At 43.4% G+C, this 12,644-nt stretch overlaps 1 protein-coding gene across 7 annotated transcripts in view; it reads right to left on the bottom strand.

The window, feature by feature from the left end:
• Positions 1-12,644, bottom strand: part of lcmt1 (leucine carboxyl methyltransferase 1) — an 83,870-nt gene that overhangs the window by 51,316 nt on the left and 19,910 nt on the right. For all 7 annotated transcript variants that reach the window (XM_068056005.1, XM_068056002.1, XM_068056006.1 and 4 more), the window contains exon 4: positions 9,222-9,343. In XM_068056005.1, coding sequence (XP_067912106.1) covers positions 9,222-9,343 — 122 coding nt within the window. The remainder of the gene's footprint in view (positions 1-9,221; positions 9,344-12,644) is intronic.

Below are 12,644 nucleotides of genomic sequence, written 5' to 3'. Positions count from 1 at the left end.
TGCCACCTTACAACCCGCTCCCGAGAGCCACATTAAATTCCGCCCTGTTAGCACATTCCCCAAGAGGAGGGCACCACTAACATAAGTGATCCATTCAAAGTAAGTTGTATGCGAGTTACAATAAAAAAAATTTCATGGTCAAGATATAATCAAATCCTGCAGTGTCCAATTGAAATTAATTTTAAATTTGCTTTGTTCTATTTAAAATTATGACAAAAATAGATGTACTATCAAAGTGCTCCCCCTTGGGACATGATGGAGCTCTGCTCTGCCACAGTTCAGTGACATCAGGCAATTAACAGTGTTCTAAAAACAGCAAGTGCTGAAGTACTCAGCAGGTCAGGCAGCACCTGTGGAGAGAGAAGCAGAGTTAATGTTTCAAGTCTGTGACCTTTCATCAGAACTGGCAAAGGTTAGAAACGAATTAGGTTTTAAGCAAGTGAAGGGCGGTGCAGGGTTTGATGGGAAAGAGAATAAAAGGGAAGGTGTGTGATAGGGCAGAGGACAGGAGAAATTAAATAACAAAGCTAGCATGGGACAAAGGCAAAGAGTGTGTTAATGCTTGTGAAAGACAAAGTATTCGTCCAGAGAGAGTGTTAATGGCAGAGTAATGAGCAACTCTGTCCACATGAAAAAACAGGCACATGGTGAAAAAATAGAATAATAAAAAAAAGAAAAATATAAAAAAAGGCCAGTCATGCTCTGAAATTGTTAAACTCAATGTTGAGTCTGCAAGATTGTAGTGTCTAATTGAAGGATCAGGTGCTGCTCCTCGAGCTTGCCTTGATGTTCACTGGAACACTGCAGCAGGCCAAGGGCAGAAATGTGGGCCTGAGAGCGGGGCGGGGTGTTGTGTTGAAATGGCAAGCAACCAGAAACTTGGGGTTATGCTTTAGGACTGAGCGGAGGTGTTCGCAAAGCGGTCATCTAATCCGTGTTTGATCTCCCCAATGTAAACGCGACCGCATTGTGAGCAGCGAATACAGTATACTAAATTGAAGCACAAGTAAATCGCTGCTTCATCTGGAAGGAGTATTTGGAGCCTTGGATAGTGAGGAGAGAAGAGGTAAAAGGGCAGGTATTACACCTCCTGCGACAGCATGGGAAGGTGATGAGGTTGGGGATGATGGAGGAGTGGACCAGGGTGTCGCGGAGGGAACAATCCCTTCAGAATGCTAACAGGGGAGGGGAAGGAAAGATCCTTCTTCCCCTTCACTTCCCTCTGATCCCATCTCTTCTAATCTGACCCCTTGCCGTGTATTCACAATACCCTCTGACCTTCCCATCTCGGACGCTGAATGATCTGTACTTAACAAAGGACTCAGTTTTATTCCCTTACACCCCCACCTCAATGAATTTTGTGCTCGGCGTGACGTTGAGCTCTTCTTTCGTCGTCTTCACCTTCTGGCTCACTTCTGTGACCAGGAATCCTCCCTCCGACCAGCGGACCCTTTCACCCACCTCCAGTATTCTCCCTCCACCCGGACCTCTCCCTCTGGCCTGTTACCTACTCATGATCTTTTCATTGAGAACTGTCGGTATGACATTGGCCGTCTCAATTTCTCTACACCCCTCGCTCACTCTAATCTATCTACCACTGAACTTGCTGCACTCCGTTCTCTCAGGTTTAACTCCAACATAATGATCAAACCTGCCTACAAGGGTGGTGCTGTTGTCTGGCGTATCAACTTCTACCTTGCAGAGGCTGAATGCCAACTCTCAGACACTTCTTTCTATCTCCCCTGACCATAACCCTACCACCGAACATCAAGCCACTGTCTCCAGGACTTAAACTGACCTCTGGAGATGAGATCTTCCCTCTAGTTTCCAACCTCATAATCCCACAATCTCAGACAGCCTGCTTCTACCTCTTTCCCAAAAACCACAAACAGGACTGTCCTGGTAGACCCATCATTTTAGCCTGTTCCTGCCCCACTGAACTTATTTCTTCCTATCTTGACTCTATCTTTTTTTCCCTGGTCCAGTCTCTCCCTACCTACATCCGTGACTCTTCGGACGCCCTATGTCATTTCGACAATTTCTAGTTTCCTGGCCCTAACCGCCTCCTCTTCACAATGGATATCCAATCGCTCTACACCTCCATCCCCCACCAGGACAGTCTGAGGGCTCTCCACTGCTTCCTTGAACAGAGGCCCAACCAGTCCCCATCCACCGCCACCCTCCTCCGCCTGGCTGAACTTGAACTTGTTCTTACATTGAACAACTTCTCCCTCAAATAAAAGGCATTGCTATGGGTACCCGCATGGGTCCTAGTTATGCCTGTCTTTTTGGGAGATATGTCGAACAGTCCTTGTTTGAGTCCTACTCAGGCCCCCTCCCTCACCTCTTTTTCCGGTACATTGGTGACTGTATCAGTGCCATTTCCTGCTCTCGCCCCAAACAGGAAAACTTCTTCAACTTTGCTTTCAATTACCACCCTTCTCTCACCTTTACATGGTCTATTTCTGACAGTTCCCTTCCCTTCCTTGACTTCTCTCTCTCCATCTCTGCGGATAGACTGTGTACTAATATACAGTAGGGCGGCACAGTGGCGCAGTGGTTAGCACCGCAGCCTCACAGCTTCAGCGACCCGGGTTCAATTCTGGGTACTGCCTGTGTGGAGTTTGCAAGTTCTCCCTGTGTCTGCGTGGGTTTTCTCCGGGTGCTCCGGTTTCTTCCCACAAGCCAAAGGACTTGCAGGTTGGTAGGTAAATTGGCCATTATAAATTGCCCCTAGTATTGGTAGGTGGTAGGGAAATATAGGGACAGGTGGGGATGTGGTAGGAATATGGGATTAGTGTAGGATTAGTATAAATGGGTGGTTGATGGTCGGCACAGACTCGGTGGGCCGAAGGGCCTGTTTCAGTGCTGTATATCTAAAATAAACTAAACATTATAAGTCCACCGACTCCCACGGCTATCTTGACTACACTTCCTCACACCGTTTCCATCCCATTCTCCCAGCTTCTCCATCTCCGACGCATCTGTTCTGATGATGCAATCTTCCACAATAGGGCTTCTGACATGCCTTCCTTTTTCCTCAACCGAGGATTCCCCCCACTGTGGTTGACAGGGCCCGCAAACGTGTCCGACCCATTTTCTGCACTTCTGCCCTCGCCCTCCCTCCCAGAACCGCGACAGGGTTCCTTATGTCTTCACTTTCCACCCCACCAACCTCCATATCCATATGATCATCCTCCGCCATTTCTTTCACCTCCAGCATGATGCCACCACCAAACTCATCTTCTCTTCCCCTCCCCTGGCAGCATTCCAAAGGGATCATACCCTCCACGACACCCTGGTACACTCCTCCATCACCCCGGACACCTCGTCCACTTCCCATGCAATCGCAGGAGGTGTAATACTTGCCCTTTTACCTCCTCTCTCCTCACCATCCAAGGCCCCAAACACTCCTTCCAGATGAAGCAGTGATTTACTTGCACTTCCTTCAATTTAGTATACTGTATTCGCTGCTCACAATGCGAGCGCCTCTACACTGGGGAGACCAAACGCAGATTGGGTGACCGCTTTGCTCAACACCCTCCACTCTAAAGGCCTGCTCAGATCTGCAAATGAAACCCGACCCGAGCCCGACAGAATCACATCCGATCCAAGCCCGACCCAGCCAGAATCCTTTCATTTTTTCCCGCGCCCGATCTGACCACCGGAATGTTCAGTTAACCTAGCTTCCGTTTTTCACTTTTTATGCTTGTGCAGATAAACTGCAACTGGACTTGAAAGGTTGTTTAAAAAATACATTAAGATTGGAGCCACGTACTGGAGGTAGTGAGCCGAAGATTTTTACCATAGAAGTTAGTGATTGCTTGGTCACTAGTTAAACAGAAACCCATGGAGTTGTGCCCAGACAGGTTGTCCCACACTTTACCAGTATCTGTGTTGCTTAAAATAAACACAGCATTGCCTGAAGGCTCAGAAAATATTATACATTACCTAGGCTCCTGCTTTACAGGTTGAAATACCTGCTGCAAGTTTATCCAGTGAGCAGCTGAGATACAGAGACCAGGAAGGTCCTGATTGATTCATTATTATAAAATATACATTCCCATATTAAAGAGGTTGTGCTGTACCTTCGATGGAATCACTCACTGCAGACTAGTGCGGAGTGTTTCCCGCCTTGACAAGCTGGCTGTCACTGGATCATGAGTCCAGGCCTCTGGATTACTAGTCCAGTAATCTTTGAAATGTCTCTCCTTGATTTAATATTTTAATCTGGTCGGTCAGATTTTACAAACAAAAATATTAACTGATTTAAGACTGCTTCGTATTTAGTGTCGTCACATGAATTAAGAAATTAAAATATATTCAAAATTATATATCAACTATTAGTACTAATGTCCAGCTTTGTATATAAAAAATGCCTCTTAATTTCATTAATTAATTAATTTGTGTCAATGAAAAAGAGAACTCATTAAAAACATCTTATTACATAACAGTGCAGCAACTGATTACATTGTAAATATTTCATTAAGATTAAAACGGCAAAGACCTTCAACACCCCTAGAATCAGGAAAGGGCTAACCAGATTATTATGAGCCTGGGGCTGAGTTCTGCTACAATGTACACAAGAACCGTTTATTGATTAGTACACAGTAAGTTGAAATACCAAGCAGAGTAAGAAGCACACTTCAAAAGATCTGCGGTTTCCAGTGTTACACTAACACAACTGTAACACAAGGCTGTTAGAATGTGTCCAACCCGGCCCGACCCAAGCCCAAATGCCGGACCCGGAAGAGCGACCCGACCACGTTGTTGGGTTCGGGTCGGGTAGCCATGCTCTACTCCACTCAGTCCGATAGCATGACCCCGAGCTTCCGGTTGCTTGCCATTTCAACACATCCCCTGCTCTCATGCCCACATTTCTGCCCTTGGCCTGCTGCAGTGTTCCAGTGAACATCAACGCAAGCTAGAGGAACAGCACCTGATCTTTCGATTAGGCACTCCACAGCCTTGTGGACTCGACACTGAGTTCAACAATTTCAGAGCATGACTGGCCTTTTTAAAATATTTTAATTTTTTTGTTGTTATTTTATCTTTTCACCACGTGCCTGTTCTTTAATGTGGACAGAGTTGCTCATTGCTCTGCCATTAACACTCTCTCTGGACTAATGTTTTGTTTTTCACCACAAGCATTAACACGCTCTTTGCCTTTGTCCCATGACAGCTTTGTTAATTAATCTCTCCTGCCCTCTGCCCTTTCACACACCTTTCCTTTCATTCTCTTCCCCACCAACACCCACCTCCCCACCTCTCTTGCTTAAAACCTAATTCTTTGCTAACTTTTGCCAGCTCTGATGAAAGATCACAGTCCTGAAACATTAACTCTGCTTCTCTCTCCACAGATGCTGTGTGGCCTGATGAGTATTTCCAGCACTTTGTTTTTATTTCAGATTTCCAGTATTTTGCTTTTAAATAACAGCGTTCTGTTTTGCTGCAGGAATTCCTTTGATTGTCTTGTAGCTTAAATGATCTTACACAGGAAACTGGGTGTAATACATGTATTGGGGTACAAGGATATGAGACAAGCTACAATTTGGCAGACACATTTCCCAAGTTAACAGAAAGAGTTAAAAAAAAAAGGCTAATCCCAAACGTTGCTATTCCAAGACATTATGTTGAGTTTCTGTGCCCAGCTGTATGCTCCTGCCATCGGCAGCTTATCTATTCTCTCGCTAAAAACTGCACATATATTCTCACAGCGATCAAATATGTCACTATTATTCACCCCAGGGACTGGGTCCACTTCATGGTTAGTTACTAAATCCCCATGGCAGAAGTCCAACCTTCAACCCACACTCTCTCCACCACCCCACCCCTAACCAGTATGTCTGTGAACATAATAGGTAAGGCTGGGAATGCTCAGGCCCTTGTAAGGTTAGATGTTTTAGCTCTATGACTGAATAATTGCATAGAGTATATAGCACAGAAACAGGCCAGTCAGCCCAATCAATCCACGCCAAAGATTATGCTCCACTTGAGCCTCCTTGTATCCTTCCTCAACTGACTATCATAATTGGCTATTGCCTTCTTATATGCTTATTCTAGCTTCCGCTTTAATGCATCCATACTATTCAGCTCAACTACTCTATGTGGTAGCAAGTTCCACATTCTCTATAGTTTTATGAAAGGGAAATCGTACTTGACAAACTTATTAAGAGTTTTTGAAGGATGCAACTCGGTAGATAAACAGGAACCAGTAGCTGTAGTATACTTGGATTTCCAAAAGGCATTTGATAAGATGCCACACAAAAGGTTAATATGCAAAATAAGGGCTGATGGAGTTGAGGGTAATATATTAGCATGGATGCAGGATTGGTTAACAGACAGGAAGCGGAGAGTAGGGATAAACAGGGCATTTTCAAGTCAACAGGCTGTAACTAGTGGAGTGCCACAAGGACCAGTGCTGGGCCTCAGCTATTTACAATCTACATTAATGACTTAGACGCACAGATCGAGAGTAATCTAAGTTTGCGGACGATACAAAGTTAGGTGAGAATGTAAACTGTGAGGAGGAAACGAAGAGGCTGCAAAGAGATAATAGACAGGTTAAGTGAGTGGGCAACAAGGTGGCAGATGGAGTATGGGAAAGTGTGAGGTTATTCATTTTGATAGTAAGAATAGAAAAACAGAATTTTCTTAAAAGGCATGAAACTATTAAATATTGATGTTCAGAGAGACTTACGTGTACTGGTACAAGGAGCAAAAAAAGTTAGCATGCAGGAAGAGCCAGCAGTTAGGAAGGCAGATGGCATGTTGGCCTTTATTGCAAGGGGATTGGAGTACAAGAATAAGGAAGTCTTGTTACAATTGCACAGGGCTTTGGCAAGACCACATCTAGAGTATTATGTGCAGTTTTGGTCTCAATATCTAAGGAAGGATATACGCCTTAAAGACAGCACAACAAAAGGTACACTAGATTGGTTCCTAGGATGAAAGGCTTGTCCTATGATGGAAGGCTGAGTAAATTGGTCCTATACTCTCCGGAGTTTAGAAGAATGAGTGGTGATCTCATTGAAATATACAAGATTCTAAAAGGCTTGACAAGGTCAAAACAGAAGTTGTTTTCCCTAACTGGGAAATCTCAAACACGGGGCCTCAGGATAAGAGGTCGATCATTTAAGACTGAGATGAGGAGAAATTTCTTCACTCAAAGGATTGTGAATCTTTGGAATTGTCTACCAGAGGGTTGTGGAGTCTCCATCATTGAGTATATTCAGGACTAAGATTGATAGAGTTTTGATCTCTCAGGGAATCAAGGGATATGGGGAGTGGGCAGGAAATCGGAGTTGAGGTAGATCAGCCAGGATTGTACTGAATGGCAGAGCAGCCTTGATGGGGCCGAATGGTCTACTCCTGCTCCTTTGTCTTTTCTTATGTTTTCACTCTCTGGGTAAAGAAGCTCCTTCTGAATTCCCTATTTTATTTCTTGGTGACTATCTTATATTGATCTTCCCCACAAATGGAAACACTCTCTCTCTATCTATTCTATCAAAACCTTCATAATTTTAAAGACCTCTATTATGTCACCCCACAGCCTACAGATCCAGCCTGTATATCATTTCCTAATCGGTATATCCTCACAGTTCTGCTATCATGCTTGTAAGTATTTTTTGCACCTTCTCCAGTACCTCTATATCCTTTTTATATGGCAACCAGAATGCACACAGTACTCCAAGCGTGATCTAGCCAAAGCTCAATAAAAGTTTAGCATAACTTAATGACTTTTCAATTCTATCCTTCTGGAAATAAACCCTAGTGCTTGGTTTGCTTTTGTTATGGCCTTAGTGACTTGTGTCATAACTTGTAGTGATTTGTGTATTTGTACTCTCAATTCCTTTGCTCCTCTACCTCATTTAGATTATTTTCCATGTAATACATGACCTCCTTATTTTTCTCATCAAAACGTAATATCGCACACTTATCTCTTTTGAAATTAATTTGCCAATTATATGCCCATTTATGTTTTCTTGAATCAACAATGGAAAAAACAAGTCATGATATTCACCATCACAGCCCTTTTTAAAAAAAATCAAAGAATTCTGATGAAGATTCTCCTTGGTGTATCCATTCCAGTAATTTTTTGAATAGAAATATTAAACATTGAGTACTGATGACATCATTGGGCTATTAAAAATGTAATTATGAAGAAGCTTAATCATAATTACTAAGAGGAGGATAAGTGCGGGGACAATTCAACATGAAGAGTCTGTGATTCAGCGTCATCATACAATCAGCTCAATAATCCTTCCTAACCAGTACATCTCAATGACTCAAAACCCACTGTAAATTAAAAGAAAAGAAAATTTTCAATCTATCTCAAAGTACAATTGTCACAGTCTCCTGACTCAGAAATAAAAGTTCACATTTACCAGCATGTAATACTGAACTGTACAGTAACCACTGGTGTTGTTTCCTTGCAGTGACATACAATTAACATGTATTTTTAATTTGTCAAAATTTACAGTATGTCACAGCTAAAATATATTGCTTCCTAAACTATCTTTAGGATTCACTGTAAAATTAATTTTACTTGAAACACACACATTAAATGTTAAAATTTAATTCCGCTTACTGGTGACAGGCTTGAATCAGTGGCAGGTTAGTTCGGGAGTAGAAAACCCACATATAAACAAGAGCGTTAAAGCTAAGCTGTCCCCACATAGTCTGCTTTATAACTACTACCATAATTTTAGTCTTCAAAATAAACGATAGGCAACTTGCTACGGCTATAAAGTACAAACATGCTATCTGGTGCAAAACCAATTTATTAAGAAGCTTATGCAATAAACGTCCAACATATCCAAGCATTCTCTAAACAGAATGCAATTCTAGAAAGATTCATAGATTTGGTCTAACTTTTTCAATAGGGCTCGGTCAAATTTCTAGCGCAAGAAGCAGATTCAGGTAGGCAGGGAGCTACCACAACAAGACTTTTTCTTTTAAGAACAGAAAATTCAATTCCTTCACAGCAAATATCAATTTATATGTGGTACAATACCTATATATCTAGTACAGTGTCTATTTAAATGAGGCAAGTGTCCTGAATAATAATTTCACATGCTAGGAATGTCTGTATCTGGACCTCTGGAAATTCAAGTCAGTAATTAATGTGAACAGGGCTGACACATTTTTGTCCAAATTATAGAAGAGACTATTTTACGATTATATATACACTAATGTACAGTATTATCGGTCAATATTACCTTGAGTCTCCAGAAAGTTGTGTCCAGGCCAGCACCGAGGTTTATAACCTGGCAATTACAACTAGTTTTCTTTATAAAAGCATCCAGCAGTATATTCACGGCCTTTACACGGGCATAATAACCTACAAGCAAAACAGCACCATTAAAGATGACTCAAAGCTTACCCTGTGACTCAGTGGATAAATACAGCCCCTAGTGCAGACCAGAAAGGTCTCAATCTGTGCTTGTTTAGCTGATCTCAGGCATGGCAGCAGTTTTAGTGCTTCAGTTGGCCTATGTGGAGAAAGGCTGGAGAAAGGGAAAATTAGAGAGTGCGTTCCTGGAAATTGTGAGATTTGACATAGGCGAAAAGAGCTCTAGGCTTGACAGTGCTACATTCTGTGGTCAAATAGCAGCTGATACTCTAGGTGTATACATGACAGCAAGCCATGGAATTGGGTCTCCAGGACTTGGGGGAGGTGGGGGCAGGGAATTTAAAAAAAAAATTCATTCATGGGATGTGGGCGTCGCTGGCAGGCCAGCATTTATTGCCCACCCCTAATTGCCCTTGAGAAGGTGGTGGTGAGCTGCCTTCTTGAACCGCTGCAGTCCATGGGAGGTAGGTACACCCACAGTGCTGTTAGGAAGGGAGTTCCAGGATTTTGACCCAACGACAGTGAAGGAATGGCGATATAGTTCCAAGTCAGGATGGTGTACTTCGAGGGGGGCTTGCAGGTGGTGGTGTTCCCACGCATTTGCTGCCCTTGTCCTTCTAGTTGGTAGAGGTCCCAGGTTTGGAAGGTGCTGTCTAAGGAGCCTTGGTGTGTTGCTGCTGTGCATCTTGTAGATGGTACACACTGCTGCCACTGTGCGTCAGTGTTGCAGGGAGTGAATGTTTGTGGATGGGGTGCCAATCAAGTGAGCTGCTTTGTCCTGGATGGTGTTGAGCTTCTTCACTATTGTTGGAGCTGCACCCATCCAGGCAAGTGGAGAGTATTCCATCACATTCCTGACTTGTGCCTTGTAGATGGTGGACAGGCTTTGGGGAGTCAGGAGGGGAGTTTTTCGCCTCAGGATTCCTAGCCCCTGACCTGCTCTTGTAGCCATAGTATTTATATGGCTACTCCAGTTCACTTTCTGATCAATGGTAGCCCGTAGGATGTTGATAGTGGGGGATTCAGCGATGGTAATGCCATTGAATGTCAAGGGGAGATGGTTAGATTCTCTCTTGTTGGAGATGATCATTGCCTGGCACTCGTGTGGCGCGAATGTTGCTTGCCACTTATCAGCCCAAGTCTGGATATTGTCCAAGTCTTGCTGCATTTCTACACTGTCTGCTTCAGTATTTGAGGAGTTGCGAATGGTGCTGAACATTGTGCAATCATCAGCGAACATCCCCACTTCTGACCTTATGATTGAAGGAAGGTCATAGTCCTGTGTTGTAGCTTCACCAAGTTGACACCTCATTTTGAGGTATGCCTGGTGCTGCTCCGGTCATGCCCTCTTGCACTCTTCATTGAACCAGGGTTGGTCTCCTGGCTTGATAGTAATGTTAGAGAGGGGGATATGCTGGGCCATGAGGCTACAGATTGTGGTTGAGTACAATTCTGCTGCTGCTGATGGCCCACAGCGCCACATGGATGCCCAGTTTTGTATTGCTAGATCTGTTCGAAATCTATCCCATTTAGCACGTTGATAGTGCCACACAACACAATGGAGGGTATCCTCAATGTGAAGGCGGAACTTCGTCTCCACAAGGAATTGAAGGAAACAAAACATACAAAATAAAATTCATATTTACTATTACACAATGGATGAAGGTTTTTTTGTTTCCAATACAATTAAAATATATTAATTGTAATATAATATAGTATATAGCAAGTAAAAAGAATAGTGCGCTGGGTTGCACGTGGATTCCTCACATATTGAGTTCTTAACCTCAGCAGTGCCCTCAAGGAAAGGTTCAGCATAGAAGCCAGACACTGAGAGTCACTGAGCTAGCCATCATATATATCAAGATTATCCCATTCCCGTAAATGAAGGAGGCATGTCTGTATTCAGCAGAAAGTTTTATAGAGAAGAAGCATTAAAAAAATGGTTTCATAAATAGATCTAATAAGGGCTCCTCCAATGGTGCAGCAAATTAAGCAGTTAGTATCTGAGCTACATAGTTCAGGAAGATCTGAAGTTCAGTCAGTCTGTGTTAAATTAGCTGTTTTCACCCATGTGGACAAATTGTCCCTCTGTATCTAATTTAGGAAGGGGAAAGTAAGTCAGGGTTCCTACTGTTGATCACAATCCAGCAACCCTGCTGGAAAGTGTTTTGTTTTGTGAGGGCAAGATGGAGGCTGCCTTGTGACACTTCAGTCTGCTGAGGCTCAATGTCTAGTCTGATGAATGAATAATGGCCACATGGGTCCTAACAGCAGCCATGGAACTATACCTGCACAAGGAGTCAACATCTTCAGGAGGTGAGCAGAGACAACTGGAAACACACAACTCAAGACACAATGGCATAATACAGAAGGATTTAGCCAAAATCAACAACTTGTGATGAAAACAACAAGGTTCTATGTTTGTGATACATGCATGAGACACATCTACTTCTGTGCCACTTTGTGACATAATAATGCAACTGCTTTCAATCTGTCTCTTAATAGATTTTTAAAAATTCATTCATGGGATGTGGGCGTCGCTGAGTAGGCCAGTATTTATTGCCTATCCCTAACTGCCCTTCAGAAGATGGTGGCGAGCTGCCGTCTTGAACCGCTGCAGTCCTTGGGGTGTAGGTACACACACAGTGCTATTAGGAAGGGAGTTCCAGGACTTTTACCCATATATAAAATATTACTCTTAAAAACTGGTTAGCAAAAAGGGTGCTTAGCTATTATTTTAAGAAATGTACAAATCTGATCACTAGATGAATGTCAGTATCACACATAGGTCCTTTCACTTTGTCAAATAGTTGCTCAGAGTGCTCTCCCTCCATGCATCTCATCTTCACTATCCCACTCCTCAGCACCAAATCCAAGACAATGGTGAGTAAAAGGTTAGGCTTCCCCTGATGTTTCAGTGCCTTTATGCAGTGATCCCTGAGCCACTAGACCACAAATAGCCCGGTTTTGTGCTAGGTTGGTGCTGGGTTAGCTTATTTCAGTTGAATTTTGATATGGACACTATATTTGGCCTCAACCTCTCTGGGTAAGGTCGAAGAAAAATCTATGGGTTTGCACTCCTGATCACAGCAGTACCCACTGATAAAAAGTGTGCACGCGTGTATATCAATGAGGACAGAATTGACTGTGGCGCAGTGGTTAGCACTGCAGCCTCACAGCTCCAGCGACCCGGGTTTGATTCTGGGTACTGCCTGTGCGGAGTTTGCAAGTTCTCCCAGTGACCGCGTGGGTTTTCGCCAGGTGCTCCGGTTTCCTCCCAGTCAAAGAC

Source organism: Heterodontus francisci, chromosome 24 (genome assembly GCF_036365525.1).
Source record: "Heterodontus francisci isolate sHetFra1 chromosome 24, sHetFra1.hap1, whole genome shotgun sequence".
Lineage (NCBI taxonomy): Eukaryota > Metazoa > Chordata > Chondrichthyes > Heterodontiformes > Heterodontidae > Heterodontus > Heterodontus francisci.
This window is presented reverse-complemented; position numbering and strand designations above follow the sequence as displayed.